This window comes from Neophocaena asiaeorientalis, unplaced genomic scaffold, assembly GCF_003031525.2.
Source record: "Neophocaena asiaeorientalis asiaeorientalis breed wild unplaced genomic scaffold, Neophocaena_asiaeorientalis_V1.1 scaffold882, whole genome shotgun sequence".
NCBI lineage: Eukaryota > Metazoa > Chordata > Mammalia > Artiodactyla > Phocoenidae > Neophocaena > Neophocaena asiaeorientalis.
Window position 1 is genome coordinate 73,316 of NW_020173141.1, and position 18,679 is coordinate 91,994.

The 18,679-nt window shown below is 41.8% G+C and overlaps 1 protein-coding gene across 1 annotated transcript in view; it reads left to right on the forward strand.

Moving 5' to 3' along the window:
- The window catches only part of ACE2 (angiotensin converting enzyme 2), a 64,137-nt gene that overhangs the window by 37,892 nt on the left and 7,566 nt on the right, over positions 1–18,679 (forward strand). The window contains exons 10-16 of the mRNA XM_024744126.1: positions 2,138–2,307; positions 4,890–5,116; positions 9,150–9,294; positions 11,712–11,810; positions 14,225–14,347; positions 14,759–14,931; positions 16,153–16,211. Of these exons, the coding sequence (XP_024599894.1) occupies positions 2,138–2,307; positions 4,890–5,116; positions 9,150–9,294; positions 11,712–11,810; positions 14,225–14,347; positions 14,759–14,931; positions 16,153–16,211 (996 nt within the window). The remainder of the gene's footprint in view (positions 1–2,137; positions 2,308–4,889; positions 5,117–9,149; positions 9,295–11,711; positions 11,811–14,224; positions 14,348–14,758; positions 14,932–16,152; positions 16,212–18,679) is intronic.

Here is an 18,679-nt window from a genome sequence, read left to right on the forward strand (position 1 = left end):
AAGTTAGTCATTGCTAAGTAGTCAGTAATCTCTGTGAATAGTAAAAAAAGGATATCTTTAGAAGATTTTTGCATATTAAAAATCATTATTGTTAAAAATATTACAAGAGTCTAAAATAGTTTTTAAATAAACTTCTTTTACCATCTTGGTATAATTGTTTAAATTCTCTATGTTCCCTCCCATTGATTAAATAATATTATAGTTATAATTGTGTATTTTTCTTTATTCAGCTAATAGCCTACATTTCTGGGTAGGATCCATAATCATACCTCTACTGGCTGTGTAAAATTTCTTCAGATGGTTGCACCATGGTTTGCTATTTACGCACTGCTTGTTAACAGTTTTAAATCTGTAAGCAGCAATGCAATAAACATCTTCACCTACGTAACATACTCCTGGGAAAAGTCCATAGCAGAATGAAAACGTGAAGCTGCAAGGGCCCTAAACTCCTGCAGCCGTTGTAGCCCCACTTCACAGTTGAGCAGCAGCAGAGGCCCATCTTTATGTAGCTCCATAGCCTGTCTACGGTGTTTTCACACCCACCATCTCTCCTAATGTTATGTTTACGACAGACCTATGGGACTGCCAGGACAGGTATTATGATAGTTCCATGTTGTAGGTGAGGAAGCTGAGGCTTGGGTAAATGATTTGTTCAAAGTCACAAAGGCAGTCAGTGACAACTAAGGTTGGAACTGAGAACTCCTAATATTTCCAGCCTGGTTTTCTATCCATTCATTCTTCATTCAGCAGATGTTAACTGTGCTTGCCAGTCTACACTGTTTTAGTATATGTTCATTCTCCTTAAGAATGCCATACTCACCAATAGCAATATTGACTGACATTAAGCCTTTAAAGGTCAAAGAAAATATCCATAGTGTCTGTTATATCCAAGGCTGACATAGGAGCAAAAACAAACTTGACTGGTCTTTAAGATGAAAGGAAGTTTTCTGTGTCACTAAAAAGTGATTCATTAAATATCTGCCAATTATACAAACTTAGTTTGACTGATATGGGCCTTATGTCCAAAGAAGTCTTGGTCAGCTCCAGAGACACTGGTTCCCAGAAGAGTTTGCTGAATCGCAGACACCTTCTGCTGCCCCTCTCCAGTTCCAGAACATTCTGAAAGTTTAGATTCCCATACAGACTATGAAGCCAAGGCCCCCCCTACCCATCGGCTGCTGGGTCACATGTGGGCCTTTTTGGTTCCAAAATCACACAGCTTCATGTCTGCTTTATTGTTTGTGTCTTCTAATGAGCCTAATGCCAGGGCCTTGCCCATTGAAGGAGATCAATCAAGGGATGTTGTCTTGAGTTGAACAGTTTTTAGCAAAGAGAAGGTCATTATCGTTTGTGTTTATACTTAGAACATAAAGAATAAAGACAAAAAACTTCACACATGATCTCACCCCGTCTACTGTTAACATTTTAATGTATTTTCTCATTAAGATTATACCATATAAGTGGTTTTATATTTTACTTTTTCACTATTAAATTATTAAAAATATCAATAAAAATTCTTTATAAATCTAATTTATTTAGATTTTCCATTCCACAAAGGCATCATTATTTATTTAACCATTCTGGTGGTTGTTTCCACTTTTCCCTCTATTAAAACTCATTTTAGGGCTTCCCTGGTGGCGCAGTCGTTGAGAGTCCACCTGCCGATGCAGGGGACACGGGTTCGTGCCCCAGTCCGGGAAGATCCCACATGCCGCGGAGCGGCTGGGCCCGTGAGCCATGACCGCTGCGCCTGCGCGTCCGGAGCCTGCGCTCCGCAACGGGAGAGGCCACAACAGTGAGAGGCCCGCGTACTGCAAAAAAAAAAAAAAAAAAAATAAAATTTTACACGTTATACACCTTAAATTTACACAATATATCAAATTATTTCAATTGAAAAATAATAATAATCATTTTAAACGTAATTCTTCGACCTAATTTCTAAGAATTTCCTAGGTTAGTTCCCTAGAGACAGGATTACTGAGACAAAGAGTATAAATGCTGTGAAAGCTGTCCATGCATGTTGCCAAATTGCCTTCCAGAACAGTTATGCCTTTGTACATATCCAACAGAAAGAATGCCGTGATTTTAATGCTAGAATTAAATGCTGGGGTTTTTTTTTTGTTTTTTTTTCTTCCAGTCCTGGGATGCAAAGAGGATATTCAAGGAGGCTGAGAAGTTCTTTGTGTCTATTGGCCTTCCTAATATGACTCAAGAATTCTGGGATAACTCCATGCTAACTGAGCCAGGCGATGGCCGGAAAGTGGTCTGCCACCCCACAGCATGGGACCTGGGGAAGGGTGACTTCAGGTAGTGAGGCTGATGTGTACACAGCTGATACTAAAATGGGAGACAATGGAGGGATGAGGATGAATTTGGATTCCTTCTCTGCTTCTCTGAGCACAGAAGAGATGAATGAATTCTCCTTGAACGAAGGCTGGGAGTGCATAAGAGCACATCTGGGCTTTCCAAGGAAAAGGGGATTGTCAGCAGGCCCTAACTTGAACCTTTAGACAGTTTGCCTCATCTGAGATGATATGCACCCATTAGAGTTGCATGGTCATGGGTATGGTGGTGCCCCCATTAGGAAAGGGTTGGTGCAAGATTTATGGAAGATGGATATGTGAGTCAGGCATTGATCCCCACCTCCGTTTCCCTCTTCTGAGTGAGCTAGGACAGGTGAATAGATAAGCTGATATGTGTCATTAAGAGAAACACAGAGAACACTCCATGGGAATTGGAAGATAAGTGACCACACCTGGAATAGGGGTTTGGCTCAGACAGGGTTCTTCAGGTGGCATTTGAGTTGGGCTTGGAAGATAAGAAGGGTTTGGACAGACAGAGCTGGGAGGGACACGGGGCTGGGAGAATAGCAGTATCAGATGGAGAGAGGCAGGACCAGTGTTGTGTACTGGAGTCAGCAGGTTAGGCTAGAATAAAGGGCGTGTGAAGGAGGGTCTGTGTGAAATGGCGGAATGAGCACAGGCTTTCTAATCCCAGCTGTGTCACTTAATGAATAGGCAACCTTGGGCAAGGTATTTAACCTTCTTGGGTTTCAGTTTCTTTATCTATAGAGTGGAATCATAATTCCCAGTTGGCAGGTTTGTGAGTGTCTTAGGTTGGGTTCCCTGGCTTGAGATGGAGATTCTTGTACATGTGTTTCACTGAGGGAGAGCTTGCAGGCACGGGGAGTGAGGGAAGCAGGATGGGGCAGGGGAAAGAGTTAAGTAAGGAGGTGGTCTCTGCTAGAGACTTGGCCTCAGCCTGATCCCACGCGGCTCTCTGGAGCATGATTTGTACCACAGAGTTGGTCACATCTTGAGACAAGAGGACTGGCCCTTTGTACCCCATATTACTCAGTCATTGGCTGTGGACTGCCCCAGAGTATGGGGCCACATAACCTCCTGGTTGAGGCACCTCCCATTTAGCCAAAAACATTAAAGAAGGAAGCAGCTGTTGGCCAACAGCCAGGACTCAGACAACTGGGAGATGGGTGGATCTTTCTGGTAAAGCAGATCTAGGCAGGGCCCCAGCCGCATGCGCTAGAGTAGGGGTTGGCAATCCTTTCCTATAAAAGGTCAGATAGTAAATAGTTTCTTTAGGCTTTGCAGGTCTCTGTTGCAACTACTCACCTCTGCCCTTGTGGCATGAAAGCAGCCATAGATAATACAGAAACAAATGGTTAGGGCTGTGTCCCAGTAAAGCCTGATCTATCACAACAGGTAGCCAGATGCAGGCCATAGCTCACTGACTCCAGTGCTAGGGTGAAGTTGAAAAATGAGTAAGTGTATGTAAGCTTCCTAGCACAGGATCTTACACACAGTAGATATTAACTATATAATAGCTATTCTTATAATTGTGCCAAAAGAGTATAGAGAAAAACCAAGTTAGAGAAGGAGGTCATATTGGGGTGTATAAAGGAGGTTGAGTTTATTCCTGAGCAGTGGGAGTCCTTAAAGGGTATTTATCAGGGGGATGACATGGTGCTCAGAGTGGTGGGAAGACTACTGAACCTACTGAAATATGACCCCTACACTCACCTGCATGAAACTGCTCTTGCCAAGTTGAAGAGGACCTGCACCTAACTGCCAAATGCCAGCCTTATACCATTGGGCCACAACAGCATGGGGCCGTGTTGAGGAGTTGTCTTTGAAGTGCTCTTGTTCACTGGTGTCTGCATCGTCATTCCTTCTGGACTTCTTTGACTTCTCTCTCTGTCTCCTTTTCCTCTCTCCACCCTGTACCTCCTGGGACCTCCTGGGGCTTTGTCCTTGGCTCTCTTTTCTTGCCATCCTACACAGCTTCATGGGCCATCACATCCACTCCCTGACTTACATGCTAAGGATTCCCAAATACCAATTTCTGTCCCTTCCTCCTCCTACTACTATGTCCTGGCTGTGTCCTGAATGCCACATTCTTTTCTCAAGCCATCCTCATTGAGCGCTTCTAGGAATGTCAGTCTCTTGTCCCTCCCTGCCATTTGCCTGGCAAACCCCTGCATGTTGATCAAGGTCCAGCTTGCTCATTGCATCCTGAGTTATGCCCTTCCTGGGGGCTTCCAGAAGACTATGCCTCCATGTACTCATTGTTGTGCCCAAGGCCATGTCTGCTGATCACTTGTAGAGTACTTGCCTCAGAGTTTTTGTAGTAGACGACTCTGTTTATCTTCCTTTCTGTTAGTCTGTGATCAGGAGGACAAGATTCAGCCCTGCCCATCACTTTATATTGAGCACCTAGTACAGTTTCTAGGACGTACAAGATAGGTCCTCAAGAATCATTGGCAAATAAGTCTTGGAAAGGTGATCCATGCTATGGAAATCCCATATAACTCCACTGTGATGATTAAATAAAATTCAGTGAGATCCATTTTAATCTTGCCCATTTTTGTTCAGGATCAAAATGTGCACAAAGGTGACGATGGATGACTTCCTGACAGCCCATCACGAGATGGGGCACATCCAGTATGACATGGCGTATGCCACACAGCCCTACCTGCTCAGAAATGGAGCTAATGAAGGTTTCCATGAAGCTGTTGGGGAAATCATGTCACTTTCTGCAGCTACACCTCACTATCTGAAAGCCCTTGGTCTTCTGCCCCCTGATTTTTATGAAGACAGAGGTATGGACATGTTTTCATGGCCTGTTTTGGGTATTCTTTAGTCTGACATGGGCAAAGGTATTTATTGTCATGCATAGGATATATTTAATTTTTGCCATGTAAAATATAAGTTATTTATGGGTAACTGGAAATTGCTACTGGTTAAAAAACATTTTAAGTATATAGTATAATATGCCAGCTTCTGGTTTTGTATCTTTGAAAAGGGCATAAGAGAGGTAACTAAGTGAATGGTCTTGGGACTCTAAGAACCATCTAACAGAAGCTTTTTAAAAAGATGCTAAAACAGGCCCACAGAACTGAAATGGCTTATCCAAGGTTACCCAGCTAATTAGTGTCAGAGTTCTGACTGAATCCCCTGGTTCTAGGTAAAAACCAAAACAGTGGAGCTGGAACAGATTCTAAAAACCATTTTGCAGAGGAAGCAAACTGAAGACATGAGAGGGAAAATAATTAACCCAAGGTCAAGAAGCAACATGGCAGAACCGGAAGCAGAGCCCTAATCTATAACTTTTCCCATAATATTATGCAAAGCAAAGTGTAACTTGAAATTTGGGAGTTCTTAAGGAACAGGTGGTGGAATATCAAGATTGGAGGAGACTGAAACGTTTTGTTCATGTGGCTGAAGCATGAATTTGCCCCGTAACATCCCCTCAGATTCAGGCCATCGTTCAGCATCTTTGCCCGAGGCAGCCTGTTTCTCTTTGGATGGGTTGGACTTGATGGAACACAACAAATATTCACGAGATCCAGATTTTTCTGTGAGGATTCTTTCTTGTAAAAGGAGGACACTTAGAGCCAAATATGTTCTTCTTTCCTATGTATTTCTCTCCCCTCATTTTAGCAATTTGGGACATAAACTTCAGCTCTGCCTACTAGTACATTTAGTCGATGAGGTCAAGGTCATGAGCTCCATCCTTGTGTGGTCAATTCACTTTGCCTCGACTTCTGGCTCCAGACCTTGACGATCTCACAAGGACCTGGGAGTAGGTCAGTGTAAAGCCATCATCATGTCTGAAAATTTTACTGTGAGCACAGACCCAGTGGGTAATAGACAAGTAGCAGCATCCTCCCATGAAGGGAGCAACAGAGGAAAGGGGGTTCACAGTAACCACACCTCTTTCCTAATTTTAAAGTATCATTCTCAAGTCAATTAACAGACCATTATTAGTTTTATCATTTTTTAATATTCCTTGACAGCAGTCAAAGATGGTTGAATCACTAAGACAGTACTAGGCATGGTTAAACCACTGATTTGAAAATCTCCTGCTTCTTTCCTTGACTCTGGCCCTGATCTGTGAATGATGCTAAACAAAATAAGGTCCTTCATTCCTTCCCTCTCTCTCTCTCTCTCCTTCTCCCTCTCTTCCTTTCTTCTTCCAAAAATATTTATTGAGCACTTACTATGTGTAAAGCATTTTAAAAGACACTAAATACATTGGTGTGCCAAGTAGGTAATATCCCTCTGCTTACATTCCAGTGAGCTTCATTTACGCACTAGATATGAACTCCACTGCCTTTTTACATCACTAATAAAGGATAAATGAAATAACATAATTTGTTAAAGCATTTTAAACTCAGATAAGGGAGATGTCAGTAAATTTAAAGTACATTGTACATCTGATCATCCAGTAGATGGTTTCCTCTAGGGAGGCTCGTTTTTGTTGTTTTTTCCCCTCCCTGGTTTACTGGCTTTTGGCCACATCTATTTAATATTTGTTTATTTAGCAAAGACTCACAGAGGACATCATGTAGCAGACACCAGGCTAGGTATACAGTCTTGAATGAGAATTGGCAGTCACTGCCTTCATGGAGCTTGCAACAATAAACAGTGTGGGGCTTCCCTGGTGGCACAGTGGTTGGGAATCCGCCTGCCAGTGCAGGGGACATGGGTTCGAGCCCTGGTCCGGGAGGGACTGGAACAGATTCTAAAAACCATTTTGCAGAGGAAGCAAACTGAAGACATGAGAGGGAAAATAATTAACCCAAGGTCAAGAAGCAACATGGCAGAACCGGAAGCAGAGCCCTAATCTATAACTTTTCCCATAATATTATGCAAAGCAAAGTGTAACTTGAAATTTGGGAGTTCTTAAGGAACAGGTGGTGGAATATCAAGATTGGAGGAGACTGAAACGTTTTGTTCATGTGGCTGAAGCATGAATTTGCCCCGTAACATCCCCTCAGATTCAGGCCATCGTTCAGCATCTTTGCCCGAGGCAGCCTGTTTCTCTTTGGATGGGTTGGACTTGATGGAACACAACAAATATTCACGAGATCCAGATTTTTCTGTGAGGATTCTTTCTTGTAAAAGGAGGACACTTAGAGCCAAATATGTTCTTCTTTCCTATGTATTTCTCTCCCCTCATTTTAGCAATTTGGGACATAAACTTCAGCTCTGCCTACTAGTACATTTAGTCGATGAGGTCAAGGTCATGAGCTCCATCCTTGTGTGGTCAATTCACTTTGCCTCGACTTCTGGCTCCAGACCTTGACGATCTCACAAGGACCTGGGAGTAGGTCAGTGTAAAGCCATCATCATGTCTGAAAATTTTACTGTGAGCACAGACCCAGTGGGTAATAGACAAGTAGCAGCATCCTCCCATGAAGGGAGCAACAGAGGAAAGGGGGTTCACAGTAACCACACCTCTTTCCTAATTTTAAAGTATCATTCTCAAGTCAATTAACAGACCATTATTAGTTTTATCATTTTTTAATATTCCTTGACAGCAGTCAAAGATGGTTGAATCACTAAGACAGTACTAGGCATGGTTAAACCACTGATTTGAAAATCTCCTGCTTCTTTCCTTGACTCTGGCCCTGATCTGTGAATGATGCTAAACAAAATAAGGTCCTTCATTCCTTCCCTCTCTCTCTCTCTCTCCTTCTCCCTCTCTTCCTTTCTTCTTCCAAAAATATTTATTGAGCACTTACTATGTGTAAAGCATTTTAAAAGACACTAAATACATTGGTGTGCCAAGTAGGTAATATCCCTCTGCTTACATTCCAGTGAGCTTCATTTACGCACTAGATATGAACTCCACTGCCTTTTTACATCACTAATAAAGGATAAATGAAATAACATAATTTGTTAAAGCATTTTAAACTCAGATAAGGGAGATGTCAGTAAATTTAAAGTACATTGTACATCTGATCATCCAGTAGATGGTTTCCTCTAGGGAGGCTCGTTTTTGTTGTTTTTTCCCCTCCCTGGTTTACTGGCTTTTGGCCACATCTATTTAATATTTGTTTATTTAGCAAAGACTCACAGAGGACATCATGTAGCAGACACCAGGCTAGGTATACAGTCTTGAATGAGAATTGGCAGTCACTGCCTTCATGGAGCTTGCAACAATAAACAGTGTGGGGCTTCCCTGGTGGCACAGTGGTTGGGAATCCGCCTGCCAGTGCAGGGGACATGGGTTCGAGCCCTGGTCCGGGAGGGTCCCACATGCCGCAGAGCAACGAAGCCCATGTGCCACAACTACTGAGCCTGCACTCTAGAGCCCGTGAGCCACAACTACTGGAGGCTGTGAGCCACAACTACTGAAGCCTGCGTGCCTAGAGCCCGTGCTCCACGGCAAAGAGAAGCCACCGCGATGAGGAGCCCGCGCACCGCAATGAAGAGTAGCCCCCGCTCACTGCAACTAGAGAAAGTCCGCGTGCAGCAAAGAAGAGCCAACGCAGCCAAAAATAAATAAATAAACCAAAAAAGATAAACAGTATGACTAGGAAAGTAGATAAAATACCCCTAATTAGCTCTGATAAGAAGTACTTAAGGAAGGCAACTGAAACTAATAAAGAAAAAGGATTAGGGGTTCCTTGTAGATTTATTTAACCTGATCTATCCAAGGCTTCACCCTACTCCAAATCCCTCAGCTGAGAAAACGAATATATACATATTATTATGTCCACTGTCAATATTTCTCATGTGATCATCCTTATAGTAAGTATATCTTGAGGTTAGGAAATTAATCTAATACAAAACGTCCGCTGTCACCCTCATCTTAATGTTTATCCTTTCCCATTTTATTTTCAGTAACAGAAATAAACTTCCTGCTCAAACAAGCACTTACTATTGTTGGAACTCTACCGTTTACCTACATGTTAGAAAAGTGGAGGTGGATGGTCTTTAAGGGTGAAATACCCAAAGAGCAGTGGATGCAAAAGTGGTGGGAGATGAAGTAAGTCAATGAATATGCAATCAGTAAAATGTTTCCTCATGAGTTTGCTGTTTATTTAAAAGCATTTGGTTGGCCTGTGTCCACACGCTCACATACACACACAGACATCATATACTTAGTACCAGTATCTGTATTTTATTGCCTGAGGGCTTCCTCTGGTCACTAGGACCCTCCTATGGAGAAAAGACTGAGGAACTATGTGTGATGGGAATTGGTGGATAAGTACTTCAGCTCCCTCGCCCTCAGCGGGGAGAATTCTGAGGTGAGTGCTCTACGTGGGATCCTAGAGTTCCTCAGTGGGAATAGGCTCCAGTTACCCACTGTGGTGACTTGCTTGATAACACACCTTTTGGGGGCTGCTTTCCTTTTCCTGTCTCACTTCCTCACTCCTTTGCCTGTGTTTCCTGGGATCACGTCCCAGGGCCTGGTCTCAGGGTCTGTTTGGGTGAGAACCCACCTAAGACAACTAGCACTGGAGTTCTCAGAGAATTCTTCCTAGTCAGAATAACTGGGATTTCAGTGGCTAAATCTTGAAATCTAGTGATGTGGGGCTAAATATGTGAAAATGAGAGAGAAGTGTATTCAGGCTAGGGAAATGCCATCACATACCACACACACACACACACACACACACACACACACACACACACACACACACACACCCCCACATGCACAGCCTCCTTTTTATTTTTTAAGTCTCCATTTGGGAGCTTTCTCAGATAATGTTTCCTTGGCTCTGCCCCACCCCCCAGCAGGGTCAAGTGACATAATTTCTCATGCTCTATCTTAAGTATTGATTCACCCATTAAACTGTGATATTATTTCGGAAGTGATCAATTTATTCATTTTTATTTTGCTTTTGTCCATTCTTTGAAACAAAAATATTTACCCCACATTTTAGGTAAAGCACTGGGGAATCCGATGCTGATCATTTCTGATGTTCTCCTCGACTTCAAAGAACTTGTAGTCTGTGGAGGAAAGCAGGAAATGAAACCACTGCAACGTGTTGGGTTGTGATGGGAGAATGTGGGCATCCATGAGGATCCAAGGGGGGATCCAAAACCCTGGCTGATAGGTCAGATGAGGAGAGGCATCCAAACAGCTTTGAGAAAGATGTGGGATTTAACCAGGGGTATGTAGAGGAGAAGGGAGAGAATTCCAAGCTAGTGAGAGCCTGCTGCATTTGGGCAGCAGAGGGCGATTCCTTTCAATAGTTTCAGCGCTACCTCATTCATCACCGTATCCCAAGTGCCTTGCACAGTGCCTGGCACATGCAAGTATGAAATAAATGATGAAAGTATTACAGAAGAAGATGGAAGGAAGGAAGTTAGGAAAGAAGGAATGAATGAACGAACAAATAAAGGAAGGAAAAAAAGAAAGAAAGCTTCTCCTCACCATCTATTAGTCAGACTCCTGTCAATTATTTTTCTTTATTTTTCCTCTCTGTGGTGAAGATCTACCATTATAACATTCAGCCCCATATCCGTAAGTTGAAGTCAGTGCCACTCTTCTGCCAAGATTCTCTCTGGTGACATAAACCCTCCTTGGGAGGGAGGAGGCAGCATCTGTAGTAGCTCTTGCTAGCATTTGAGTATTACTGAAATTATGTCTATCATGATCCCATAATCAGAAAGGACGGATGTATTCACTTTAAACAATGCCAAATACATGGTTTTCCTACCTTTTTTTTTTCTGATCAAATTAATTTTTGATCCCTTTTAGTTTATTTCCAAAGGTACATGGAATCAGACCCTTAAAATGATTCATTAATGCATTAATTACTCTATGCATTCAGCGAATCCACATGAAGTCTTTTCTTAGCATTGGCCATCGTGTCTGGCACTGGAACTGTAAAGATGACCAAAACACAGCCCCGCCCGCTAGGGCAAGTCTCCAGGGCAAGAAGGAGCTGTATGTGAATAATTATAAAACGGAGAGAGAAATGGCAAAGGAGGCAGAGCTAGAGAAGGCCAAGGGAGCTGGAGGGTTCCCTGTGCTGGCAGGTGGTTGGGATCAGGGGCAGGCCTCACAGAGGAGGGGACATTTGAGCTAGCCTTGAAGAATCAGTGAGATTTCAATTTTAGAAAATTCCGCCTACGAGGAGCCCATAAAATGTAGTGCCGGAGAGGAATTATTAGGACTTTCACTGTATGTTTTTGGCCACGCAATGCACTTTGGTAAATTAGTATTTTGAAGGTACAGCTATTTTCCAATGCTGTAGACTGGCTGAATCTAAAAAAATAAAGAGATGGCTACAAGATGCACTTTATTCTGTAATTCTTTACACTGTTTCAATTTCACCTGACAACTAATTTCAGTAGAAATGCCATTGGCTGATGACACTGCACTAATGACACCATCCGTACTTTCTCACGATGAGTGACCCAGAGCTAACGTATCTTCTTTTTTCCCCAAAGGCGAGAGATAGTCGGGGTGGTGGAGCCTCTGCCCCATGATGAAACATACTGTGACCCCGCGTGTCTGTTCCATGTTGCTGAAGATTACTCATTCATCCGGTAAATGACAGTTTTCTTCTATTTCACTTCTAGGATTTGTGGACAGAGTGACAACTCTAATTGCTTTTTCTATCTCCGTTCACCTTCCCCTTAGATCCTCAAAATAGATGATCAGTTTCAATTCGATTTAATTGAGTTAAATAAAACTGACATGAGATCTTTTCTCCCACCATCAGGGAATTTATAGTATCCTTGGGAGAAATAGAAATATATTTTTGTTTGTCTTCTTGTTACTAACAGAGTGCAGGGTGATTGTAATAGAGTATTTTTGTTTATTTATGTATTTATTTTGAGTGACTAATATGGGTTTTTTTTAATTTTTGAATTTTATTTTATTTTTTTATACAGCAGGTTCTTATTAGTCACCCATTTTATACACATCAATTTTGTTTATCTTCTCAAAGAACCAGCTTTTAGGTTTATTGATCTTTGCTATTGTTTTTTTTGTTTCTATTTCATTTATTTCTGCTCTGATCTTTATGATTTCTAAAGGGAAAAACGTATGTCATTTTTCCCTTGTTGCTTTTTTTTTTTTCCCTTGTTGCTTTTAATAATTTTTGTTTGTCTTTAATTTTTGTCAATTTTGATTACTAATGTCTCTGCATGTTTCTCCTTGGGTTTATCCTGCCTGGGACTCTCTGCTCTTCCTGGACTTGGGTGGCTATTTCCCTTCCCATGTTAGGGAAGTTTTCGACTATAATCTCTTCAAATATTTTTTCGGGTCCTTTTTCTCTCTCTTCTCCTTCTGGGACGTCTATAATGCAAGTGTTGTTGTGTTTAATGTTGTCCCAGAGGCCTCTTAGGCTGTCTTCATTTCTTTTCATTCTTTTTTCTTTATTCTGTTCCATGGCAGTGAAAGTCCTCTGCCTTTTCATCTTGTCTGTCTTTCTGTGATTGTGGTTTTTGTTCCACAGGCTGCAGGATTGTAGTTCTTCTTGCTTCTGCTGTCTACCCTCTGGTGGATGAGGCTATCTAAGAGGCTTGTGCAAGTTTCCTGATGGGAGGGACTGGTGGTGGGTAGAGCTGGCTGTTGCTCTGGTGGGCAGAGCTCAGTAAAACTTTAATCCACTTGTCTGGTGATGGGTGGGGCTGGGTTCCCTCCCTGTTGGTGGTTTGGCCTGAAGCGACCCAACACTGGAGCCTACCCGGGCTCTTTGGTGGGGCTAATGGCGGCCTCTGGGAGGGCTCACGCCAAGCAGTACTTCCCAGAACTTCTGCTGCCAGTGTCCTTGTCCTCACGCTGAGCCACAGCCACCCCCCGCCTCTGCAGGAGACCCTCCAACACTAGCAGGTAGGTCTGGTTCAGTCTCCTATGGGGTGACTGCTCCTTCCCCTGGGTCCCGATGCGCACACTACTTTGTGTGTTCCCTCCAAGAGTGGAGTCTCTGTTTCCCCCGTCCTGTCAAAACCCCGCTAGCCTTCAAAGTCTGATTCTCTAGGAATTCCTCCTCCCGTTACCAGGGCCCAAGGTTGGGAAGACTGATGTGTGGCTCAGAACCTTCACTCCAGTGGGTGGACTTCTGTGGTGTAAGTGTTCTCCAGTTTGTGAGTCACTGACTCAGCAGTTATGGGATTTGATTGTATTGTGATAGCACCCCTCCTACTTTCTCATTATGGCTTCTCCTTTGTCTTTGGATGTGGGGTAGCTTTTTTGGTGAGTTCCAGTGTCTTCCTGTCGATGATTGTTCAGCAGTTAGTTGTGATTCCGGTGCTCTCGCAAGAGGGAGTGAGCACACGTCCTTCTACTCTGCCATCTTGAACTCGCAGGCCGACTAATATCTGTAATAGAGCATTTTTAACTTGAAGTCCTAAGACCTATGTTCTTCCCCTCTTAGCTCCAGATCTTGAATTTGTTGAGTCTCAGTTTCTTTCTTTCTTTTTTATTTACTTATTTGGTTGCTCCGGGTCTTATTTGTGGCATGGGGGTTCTTTAGTTGTGGCATGTGGGATCTTTAGTTGCGGCATGCAAACCCTTAGTTGCAGCATGTGGGATCTAGTTCCCTGACCAGGGATCGAACCTGAGCCCCGTGCATTGGGAGCACAGACCCTTAGCCACTGGACCACCAGCTAAGCCCTGAGCCTCAGTTTCTTTATTTGTAAAGTGGAAATAATATTGTTAATCTGCCATAAGTATCGATTGGCATCATTTATGTGAAAGGCCTATAAATCTGTAAAACACAATACAAATGTGAGCTAACATTTAACAAAATAATACTGCCTTTTTATCAGCTGATACATGAATGCAAGTATGATGAGTCTGTAGGGTTCATGTTTGGGTCTTTCTGGAGGGAAAAGAGGTTTAACTGGTACTTCTTTGGTGACTAGGGCTTCAACATTTAAATATATGCCCCAATCTTTGATTCTAGCACAGAAACTAAACACAGGACAACATTTTTTCTTTATCTCTTTTGCAGATATTACACAAGGACCATTTATCAATTCCAGTTTCATGAAGCCCTTTGTCAAACAGCTAAACATGAAGGTCCCCTGTACAAATGTGATATCTCGAATTCCACCGAAGCTGGGCAGAGGCTGCTGTAAGAGATGCTTCAAAATATTGAACCTCTCATTCCTATTTAATGTTACTAATTTCCATGCCTAAGTTTGAATTTGATTTCTTTGCTCTAAAAAGAAAATTGGGGGCCTCAAAATGTTCTCATCCACAAATTAAATGTTTGTTTCGTGGTCACACAGGAACCTGGACCATGTGATGGCTGGACAGGCCACCTCCTCTCTCCATGTCATAACTACAGAGCTCTTTTTGTAGTAACTGGAGGGGAAGAGAGATTGAAGGATGACTACATCTGTTAACATGGCTTCTTTTCTTATTTGCCAGGAGCAAACTTAGTCAAGCCAAAGAGGAGAAAGTATAGATTGTACATGTAAGTAGATATACATCTGGAATCCCTCAAAAGGCTCTGAACCCACCCTCCCCTTTTTTCATGTAGCCAAATGCTGCACCTTGGAAAATCAGAACCCTGGACCTCAGCATTGGAAAGTATTGTGGGAGTAAAGACTATGGACGTAAAACCACTGCTCAAGTACTTTGAGCCGTTGTTGACCTGGCTGAAAGACCAGAACAGGAATTCGTCTGTGGGATGGAACACAGACTGGACTCCATGTGAGTACATTAAGTTGACACATTTCTAACTGCCCACTGTCTGCTTCCCCTAGTCCTCTCTGGCCCCAGTCTCATGGGACTGTGGCACAGCTAAATATGTTCTCCCTCTACTTAGCCCCTGTACTATGGTGGTAGCTGCCATTTTATCTGGGAGGAAACACATTTGTTGAGCAGCTACTATGTACCTGGCACAGTGAAAACTACCTCTCTCTCTCTTTTTCAAGTCTGCTTTACTAGCCCCATATTTAAAATAAAAGAGTCTAACAGTCTCCAACCCACTGTATTCAAATCCGGCTCGTCAAAGACAAACACTTTTAACGATTTTAATGCTATTGCCTCTCCTTTCTGGCACTTACTTTCATATTTTTAAACAATTTGTTTATATTGTCATTTCCCTGTCGCTCACTTTTAGGCATGCACTTCTGCCTACTCTTCTGCCTCCTTTTCTCATTCTCCCAATTAGGTTTAACATAATTTTTCATAGAGAAATTATCAATATTTGCATCATTATGCTTGCAGAACCAAGTAATATACTATTTTATATCCTTTCTTATGTGGTTTTTTGTTTGTCCTGGAGTTTCTATTGCCTCATTTTTTTTGTATGCCTAATTTGCTATGTATGTCACATTCATCTTTTTCAACTATTCCAACATATCTATTCTTTTCAGTCTCATTTTTTTCCTAAAGAACTCCCTCTTAGAGTCCTCCTGTCTCAATGTGGACCACAGTTTTCATCCTGAGTCATCCCTTTGCTGCTGTCCTGGGTTGAATCCACTGCTTCCTGGATGCCATATCTTCTTTCGTGAATTACCTCTTGTTTTGCTGCACAGCCTCCAAGTGACTTTCTAAGCAAGAGCTCATGGGGTAGGAACATCAACTGTTCCCCAAAGTGTCTTTAACCAGACCTTGAGTTTCATTCCCCTTGTTTTCCATCCAGTATCTTTTTCCCACCCCCTACTGTACCTGAATCCCTAAGCCTCTCTGGGATTCTGTGGGACTTTGGGGGTCTGTGCTGCCTCTGTGTACACGTTAGGGCATGGCTTCCTGACCCTTGCGAAAGCACTTACCACTCCTCCATAACTTCTCATTTTCCAAAATTGTGTTTATACCTTAAAAAATTCCTTTACTATCACTTTAGTGGGATCTTGGGAGAGGAAGGAAATAAACACACATGGTCAATCTGTCATCTGTAACAACAGTCTGTTATTTCTCTTTAATCAGATTCTGACCAAAGCATCAAAGTGAGGATAAGCCTAAAATCAGCTCTTGGAGAAAAAGCTGTGAGTATTCTACACAGTGCGTCTATGACTTTCAATGTATTCCCTTAAATAGGGCACAACAAGCTCATTCCAGTGTGGTCCGAAAGATGAGAGGACACATGGTTCTCTTAAAAAGCTCTAGATTCTGCCCTTTGGCTTTTGGGTTGTTTGTTTTTTTAGTAACACATTCATTCCTTATTGGATTGGCTATGCCTCCTCTTTCCTTGTGACTTTGAAGGTGTTATGAAGATCTATGAGAAAACATCCAATCTTAAGTATCAAATACCCACCGTCCCAATTCACTCTAATCACCATTACTTGTATTTGAGGAAGAGGACATGGTTATATTTTGAGAGACTGTTTGTTCTTAGAAGCACTGTAGGCGGTTTTGCGTTGTTTAGTCTTAGTCAATCATCTATATCCTGGAAGCTTGTCAATTGTCTATATCCTGGAAGCTTGTTTTAGTCTTAGACCTCAGCCCTGGACCTGCTTAATCGGAATCTGCATTTTAACAAGCCCCCCAGTGGGTCCGTAGACACAATAAAGACTGGGAAGCTCTGATTTAGAACACAGTTTCTCAAACGTAGCTGCACACTGGAGTCATTTGGGATTTTTGAAACATATCAGTGCTTGAATCCCACTCCCAGAGATTCTGACTTAATTGCTCTGTGGTGTGGCCTCAAGTCATCAAAGCTCCCCAGGTGACTGATTACGGCACGGCCTGAGAACCACTGATGTAGAGATGCATTTCAGGACGACAGAATGTTTACAGAAAATCAGATTACTTACACCTTCATGTGAATTACTTTGATCAGCTATTTCTTTCTCCTAAACACCTGTCGCAGGTTATCCAGTTTGAAGCAGTAGTGGCTTTGATTGGGAAAGAGGAGAGGAGAGGGTCGCCCCAGGCAGATGGGGATCAAAGGCGTGGGTGGGCTTGTGGCATCCTGCAGGCTTTGCAGGATTAGAGGGCAGCCTGACACTATTGGGTAAAACAGTCCAGGGTGCTACAGAAAATTGTTCTTTGCACTGGATAGACCCAAAGATGTCATTTCTACCCCCTTACTTTTCCTGGTAAGTTAAATATTGTCCAACGTTCCACAGTAGTTGTAGTGTAACTTTCATAGATAAGTAAGACGTTTAAACATAAATAACATAGTAGGAGTAAAAAAGGAACATTTAAGAAAGAAATAATAAAAATGGAAGTGCATCACTTCGCAAACTCTAAAAGTTCAAGTTCCTATTTCTTAACAATCATTGAGTGTCTCTGGGATCATTTCTCTTTCTGTCATATTTTTATTAGCTCTTCCTTGGACTAATGAAATTTAATTATTTTAATTTAAAGTATCTGGTAGGTCAGGATCCTTTTCAATTATCTTCTTTTTTCTTGACATGTGTCCCCATGTTCTCTTTCCATGCAGTGAGGGATCGGTAGTCTTCAGAGGGGTTGATGGTGTAACATTCTGAGGCCTGTTCACTGCGCGAGAGGCTGCTTTGATGACACCAGGACCATACTTTTAGCCAGAATAACTGCCCAGTTCAAGCTATTTCATGGCAAAGTCCACCTGGATCTTTGACACTAATTTGAGAACTTGGCCTTTGCTTTTTTTGAATATAGAAATAGTAACCAGAATATTAGTAATAATATTAATAATATCATTATTACTATTAAAGCAACTTTTTCCAACAGCTGTGTGATATCAAGCTGGGGTCAATGTAGCAACCCTTTGAAATCCTTTTTAAAATTTATTTTTATTTATTTTATTTATTTTTTAAATTAATTTTTATTGGAGTGTAGTTGCTTTACAATGAAATCTTTTCTTTAAACAGCTAAAATTTTAGATTTACTTCTGAAAATGTAATTATATTTTTAAAAATTGAAGTATAGTTGATTTACAATGTGTTAGTTTCAGGTGAACAGCAAAGTGAATCAGTTGTACATACACACATATATTTTTTTCAGATTCTTTTCCCATATAGGTTATTACAAAATATTGAGTAAAGTTCCCTGTGCTATACAGTAGGTCCTTGTTGGTTATCTATTTTATATACAGTAGTGTGTGTATGTTAATCCCAATCTCCTAATTTATCCCTCCCCCGCTTCCCCTTTGGTAACCATAAGTTTGTTTTCTACGTCTGTGAGTCTGTTTTTGTTTTGTAGATAAGTTGATTTGTATCATCCTTTTAGATTCCACATATAAGCGATATCATATGATATTTGTCTTTCTCTGTCTGGCTTGCTTCACTTAGTATGATCATCTCGTAATTGTTTTTCCTAGAAGGGGGAGAGATGCAAACTTCGTGCTATTCATGATCTCTACTGCCATCTACTGGAGGAAAGAGTGAACGCTTTTTTCTCTTTCAATAGGTTTTTCCTGGACGATGCAAATACACAAGCCATTGGTTTAGCACTGAAACACAAGAACAAATTACCTTGTTTACAAAAAAAATTTTTTTCCTTTGAACCTCAAGTTTCTTCTTTTTTTTAC